Here is a 6,890-nt window from a genome sequence, read left to right on the forward strand (position 1 = left end):
ATATCTCTAATAGTATAACGCTAGTGATATAATAATATCAAACTACAATTCAGTGGATTTCTATTCGTAAAACATTGCCATTTATCAAATGTTGTTGGTGTTGTTTGTTATCAAGCACAAAGCTACACAAAGGGCTACCTGTGCTCTGCCCACCATGGGTATTGAAACTCGGTTTTTAGCGGTATAAGTCCGCAGACATTCCGCTGTGCCACAGGGGGCTTATCAAATTTGCATGTAAACTTTAGGAAGTTGCTATACCAACGGTATAAACAAAAGCGGAAGTATGTTAATAGGCTATACCATAGTCAAAATGCAATGAAAGTGGTTAAAGTTTTTAAATAATTACAGATTAATCTTTTCTGGTTTTAGATTGAAACCGAACATAAACAATTTACGTTGAATGCCTAAAATTTACTATATTTTCAATTCATAAACTTTGAAAATGGATAATGATAGGAGTAAAACTAACGTTACTAGTAATAGTACTACGTCTACGTTACCTTCTGATAGTGATAGTACTAACAGTGACAGTGAAGATAAAGAAGTAGGCCCAGGCCAACTGAAAAAAGTCTTAATAAGTCCAAGTTCTCTCTCTATCGATTATCCTACAAAAAGAAAAGGTGCTGCAAAAGAAATATTAAGACAAGATATCCAAAATCTTCTTAGTAAGAGGAGCGAACTAAGACCGCGTGAACGCGAAATGTCATTGCGAACGAGAAAACTTTCAATTGATGTGCTGGATAAACTCAGTAGGCGTTTAGAAGTAACCAAAGAGTTGGAAATTGCCACTAGAGAAGACGACGATATTCATATACGTGAAATGAAGAAAAATATTCTTAGTGAATCGAGCCAGTTACGTTGCGTCTTGCTTGAAATTGAAAGCTCAAAGATTTTTAGTGGGATCATTTTTTCAGTTATTTTGTTAAATACTGCATTATTGATGGCGCAGACATTCGAAGTTGCTGAAGTTCGTGCAGGTAAATGCTAATGTAAGATTTAAGTTAAGGAGTGTTGTGAAAAAGTGAATTGATCTTAGGCCTATAGGCCAATGTTAAGTGTAGCCAAAAAACATATATCGTTGAGACGGCCCACACCCGATTTTTACAAGTCTAATGAAATTTAAACCGCACCAACCATTGGCTGGATTGATAACACCAACTAAGCCACTTAATCGCACAACTTATGAAATGTTCAGTGGTTTGTAGTTTACAATTATAAATGTTTCTTTTTCTTTGTTTTGACATGGAATCATAACCACAGGTGAAATAATCTGATAGTAATATATGATTACTATTCACGATTTAGAGTGTATTAGTTCCAATGACTGCCATTAGCTGATGATATAGAATTTTGCTTCTACAAAACTTGAAAAGGTTGTAGGTTAAGCTGTTGATATATAAGTTTGTGCCTCTCCAAGAGTTAAAAAGCTGTAGGTTAATACTTTGATATAGAATAGTCCTTTCCATATGTTAAAAAGCTGTAAATTAAACCCATTATATAGAGTTGTGCTTTAAATTTCAAAGAGTTGAAGAGGCTGTGAGTTAAGACCAGATGAATAGTTGTGCTTTTTGAAGAGTTGGCTGAAGTTAAGACCTTCATGTGAAGGTGTGGCTTTGTGGTATATCCAAGTAAAACAAAGTAAACTTTTGACCTACTGGATTGGTCTAAATAACTGGAGATTTTATCAAGATATTGATCATGAAGAAATACTAAATTTCTTAGTGAGGCATGAGATGAAATAAAGAGACTGGATACAGTGCTATCACATGATTGGCCTTTCTCATTGAAACACAGATAAGGCCTAAACTCTAGATATTAGTTTGGCTACCACTAAAGGACTGCTGTCAACATCATTGCACAACATGCAATATTTAAACAATATCTCTCATAGTTGGTGGAGTGGATACAGTTGTCAAAGTCACAATAGCTGGCTGGTCCCTGATAGTGTTCACTATTACAATATTACAATCACCATCATTGTTGGTAGTGGTTTCTACTTCCCAAGAATTTGGTTGTTCCTTAAGATGATTGTAACTCCAGGAAGGTCTTTTGAGCATCAAGATTTAATAGTTTCAGTGAAGGTGGACACATATTTGGTGCCTTCACCTCACTATTGTTACACACTCCCCAAAGGAACATTTCAGGAGAGGCACCTGATGCCAAGACATTTGCCATTTCTCCTTTTTCACTGCTGTTGTAGTGGCAGTTTGCAGCAGTGGTTGAAGCTCAGCTTGATAGGTAAAGAAATGGTAATCTGTGGTGTGGTCTAGTCCCAAGAGACATCAGAGCAAACCTAACAACTGTCTCAGCAAGATCCCAAATGTCCAGCAATGCATCTTTATCTGTGAGTTCTGCTGGGTGGAAGGTAAGACTAGTTCTAGGTATTTTTGGATTGTCAGGAAAGTCCAGATCCTAGTCTTCAACATTTCACATACCCTTTTTCACTGCATATATTTCTTTTGTATCTGAATCACAGTTTTCCTGGAACGTTTGTGACTCCAGAATGTGATATCACATTCATAACTATTTCCTACCCTTCCATTTCCTATTTCTATTCCCACTCCAATCCTAGTTGACTTTTCTGTCCAGTTCATGCTCTCCAGGGCTATATTGCAGCATGGCTTTTATTTTGTGATTCCCGTTCTCACCGTTTATTCAATGGTACCCTTCCTCTACCCAAGATATTTCTCCAATCTTTCTTCTGGGTTGGATTTACCATCTTATGGGGTTGGCTTATATTTCCTTGTCTCCTGTCTCCCAATGTATTTTTCTGGTATCCTTACACCTCACCCTCTTCTTGTCTACCCACTTCTATCCCCAACTGGGGAGATCATTCAGACTGGCATGTGGACCACAGCACACACCTTCATCTTTCATTAACTTCATCGTGTGACCATCTCCTTCTCATCAGGATACTGAAAACTGCCCATTGCCATCCTCCACAACTCGGCTCAAATGTGAGTGGGTAAGTGTTTTTATATTTATTTATTTCCTTACAGTGGCCCAGTTTTACATGCTGAATCCCACTGTGTGATGAGTGGTGTCTGTCCATGTATAGGAATACATAAATCATCACTGTATGGCTTTTCAGGTCTATAATGCCAATTGTTGAAATGGGGTGCTCCACAGGACCACTAGTAGGTGCATCCTCACAGTATATTGCATCATATATGTGCCCATCCTAGACTGTACTAACTCATGGACTATCATGAGTAAAGCAATGTTAGGATATCTGCCCAGCTCTCCGATCTTTGTTAACTAAATGGGTACTGGCCTGCTTTTAAAAATGGGGTTTTGTGGCTATCCATTGCACTTTCTCCAGTGTTGCATTCCTAAGGACTCTCTGCCTTGTTATTCCCTGGCCCCCTATTCGAGTGGGGTATGGGAGTCCTTACCGCTTACCAGCCCTAACCACTGGAGTGGTGGACCATGGAGGAATCTTGCTGCATGTGCTCAATTTCATTCATTTGGGAGTAGGTGGTAGTGTTTTTTCAGAATAGATGATATGAATCTTCCTCCTACCATGGACCAGAAGAAAAATACCTGATGCTGCCTGGTTATGGACTGGAGATGATCTACCAAATGCAGTTCACCACTCCAGCTGGGACTCCTGATCTTACTAATGCTTGAATGTCAGTTCCTGGGTGGTGTGGTGTTGAATTAGAGCTGGACCACCCAATATAAGTCCTCACACATGTAGTTGGTAGGGAGCTCTTGTCCTTCTGTAGACTGGATGATAAATTCCTAATGCCACTAGGTTTTGGATTTGAGTGAACCACCATGTTGCATTCCCCTTTCCTACCATCACCCGGATGTTGGGTTCCCAGGTGGCCTTGTGCTGGTTGTGCTCTAGGTCTGCACACATGTGCCCTGACTAGGATGGCAGAATGGAACCTGTTTTTCCCCTTCTGCTTCCTCATCCTGAGGTGAAAATACTAGGGTCCCTCCTCCTACCACAGACAGAACAATATATAACATATGCTGTCTGGTTTTGGACTGGAGGTGACCTATGGATTATGGTCTGATGCACCCTAGCCACTCTACATAATTTTGCACGTCTAATTGAGTATTTCATGTGCTTCTTTTCTGCCCAAATTAACGACAAGTATTTTTACAATGGATGAAGAGTATACCTAGTTTAGAAGTGGTGTGGTCTCACACAGGTATGTTCCTCTACCAAGAGATATCTCACTCTATGGATGTTCTTTGGATGCTTTCCGAAGGATTCTCATCTAGGTAAGTTTGGCACTGATTTCTCCACCATGTCAGTATGGGATTCTAGCTATTATGTGAGAGGTGGTAAGGTATCATATCGGAAATTAAAATTTTCCTACACTGAAAATATATTTCCGATAGATACTTGCCTTCTCTCACATTTCCCACTTTACCTCTCCACTTCTGGTGCTTCTTTTTTGCCTAATCTCAAAGTGAAGATTGGATCCTACAGTATAGAGGGAGTCAGCTGCAACAGGAGTGTGTCACATTCCTATTGGTGGAGGGTTGTCCATGCTTATTTGTATGCTACAACACGGGCTGTACCATGTTAAACACTTGAAGTAGGGGAGAGTATCTAGGCTAGTGGCAAGTGAAATATTTGTACCTATAGAGGGCAGCACTGAAGGAGAAAAGCTATAATGTATTTTTTGGAAATATCTTTTCAGTGTAGGAAAATTTTTACTTCCAGTTATTGAAAAGGCTGCAAGTTAAGACTTGATATAAAGTTATGCATTTCTAAGAACTAAATAATGTTGTAAGTTAAGCTACTGACTTAGAGTTGTACCTCTCTAAGAGTTAAATAGGCTTTAAATTAAGATCTCATATAGTTTAGTATTGTACAAGAGTTAAAAAGGCTGCAAATTCACACTTGAAATAGGGTTGTGCTTTTTCTAAGAGTTCAAAAAGTTGTAAGTTAAGACTATAATAGAGAGTTGTGGTTTTCCATGAACTAAAAAGTTTGTAAGTTAACACTTTGAAATAGAGATGTGTCTCTTCAAAAGTGAAAGAAACTGTAAATGTTGGAGACCTTGGTGTAGAATTGTGCTTTTACAAGAGCTGAAAAGGTTTTAAGTTAAGACCTTTGAACAGAATGTGTACTTTTTCAAAAGCTAAAAAAACTGTAAGCTAAGGCATTGATTTACATTTTTCCTTAAGAGTTAATAGAAATATTTTTGGGTTGAAGAGCAGTGCTATTCACCCACTCATAAGTCATAATCATTCTCATACTTTATTACAAACCACAGTAAATGTAGCAAGCTGTCACATGTCTTGATATCAGAGAAACTAGTTTCAACACTTTTGTGTCTCTTCAGTCTCATGTTATCTTTCATTTCATGTTTGTTTCATTTACTGTGATTTTTCAATAACTGCTATGTACAATATTGTGCCCTTTTATTATTTTGGTATATATATATATATATATATACATTACATACATACACACATTTTTATCCCATTCCATGTTTCTTTCATTTGTCATGGTTTTTCACTAACTGCTAAGCATGGTTATTATTTCTGGTCTTTATTTTATATACATACAAACTTTAGAGTAATGCTTAATGTTTATTATTTCACATTGGTAAAATAGTTTTTATATATTAATATCATTGCACTCTTTCCCAAAAGGAATATGACTCTTGGGACTTATAGCAAGTTATAGTTAATTTTTATTAATATTATGCTTAAAACTCTAAAATGTTATTTCCAAAATGCAATTGTCAACAGCTTTAATTTTTTATATCCTCTTATAAATAAATCAGATTGTGATATGATGTTTTTGTTTATTACAGGGTTCTATTTGAATGTCTTGGATAGCATGTTCTTAGCATTTTACATAATTGAAATGATTCTCAAGATATTTGTTTGGAGAAAATTCTACTTCCATAGTGGGTGGAATTTGTTGGGTATGACTCATGGTTTTATTTGATATTGAAGTTATTTGATGTTGTAATTGCTGTTTTATCAACTTTTATTTGAATTCATAGTTTTTGTTTTATGATATTTTAATTGATGATGAAGTTAAAGTTAAGTTGTGAAGAATTTAAGTGTTTTACAGATTTTAGATCAAGTTTATTTAAAAAATGATAATATGTATATTTCCTGTGTAATTTGTTCTTTCATTTCATGAGCAAGTGAAAGACCAAAAGAATAGACATTTTTTCTTTCTGACAGTAACAAAATAATGTAATATGAATCAGTTGAATTCAAAAGCTTGCAGTCAATTCATCTATCTATAGTACATAATCAAAGACTTGAGATAACTATTTAAGCTACCTTCTAAGAAATTATAAATTTTAGGATTCACAAAAACACTAAGGATTTTGTGATCCAACTGTCTCATGTTTTAGTGTTGAATCTCATTACCTTGTTTCCTTCTCAGATTTTGTTATTGTAATGCTGAGTGTATTTGAGTTGGTATTGCCTTTGATGCTGGAGAGTGTGGGAAACTTCCAAGCTGCTTCAATTTTCCGAGTCCTACGAATCTTCAGGACTATCCGAGCCTTACGTGCTCTGAGGGTGCTTCGAACTATCAGGTTAAACATGATTTACGCCATTATGAACTACTAATACACACAGCTCATGTGGATAATTTTCATGACATTTTACTTGCCTCTCAGATCTTCACTGTTTATTTAGGTTATTTTAAGAATTGACTAAGGTAAAGTACATAACCTGTAGTTTGAAAAAGACATCATGATGTTTGTTTCTTTTTAATCATCTGCACATCCATCACAGTACCATATTTGCTTTTAGTACTGTTACGTCTCCGTTCGTTAATTAACTTTCTGTAACTTCGTTCCGACGAAACTTTAGCGACACAAGTCCTTACTTAATAAAACTGGTTTATTCTTTCCGAAATATAACTTTACGATACACTTAATTTCAACAATCGC

General features: G+C 36.4%; 1 protein-coding gene across 8 annotated transcripts in view; it reads left to right on the plus strand.

The window, feature by feature from the left end:
* The first annotated feature begins 426 nt into the window (after nt 1-426).
* The window catches only part of LOC106474061 (cation channel sperm-associated protein 1-like), a 39,483-nt gene continuing 33,019 nt past the window's right edge, over nt 427-6,890 (plus strand). For 4 of the 8 annotated variants that reach the window (XM_022402438.1, XM_022402439.1, XM_022402442.1 and 1 more), the window contains exons 1-3: nt 427-977; nt 5,787-5,900; nt 6,377-6,530. In XM_022402438.1, coding sequence (XP_022258146.1) covers nt 443-977; nt 5,787-5,900; nt 6,377-6,530 — 803 coding nt within the window. In that variant the 5' untranslated portion in view covers nt 427-442. Of the gene's footprint in view, nt 978-1,172; nt 1,198-5,786; nt 5,901-6,376; nt 6,531-6,890 lie in introns of those variants that run through there. The other 4 variants (XM_022402443.1, XM_022402444.1, XM_022402445.1 and 1 more) reach the window with 3 other exon arrangements.

The sequence above is a fragment of the Limulus polyphemus genome, unplaced genomic scaffold (genome assembly GCF_000517525.1).
Source record: "Limulus polyphemus unplaced genomic scaffold, Limulus_polyphemus-2.1.2 Scaffold6775, whole genome shotgun sequence".
Taxonomy (NCBI): Eukaryota; Metazoa; Arthropoda; class Merostomata; order Xiphosura; family Limulidae; genus Limulus; species Limulus polyphemus.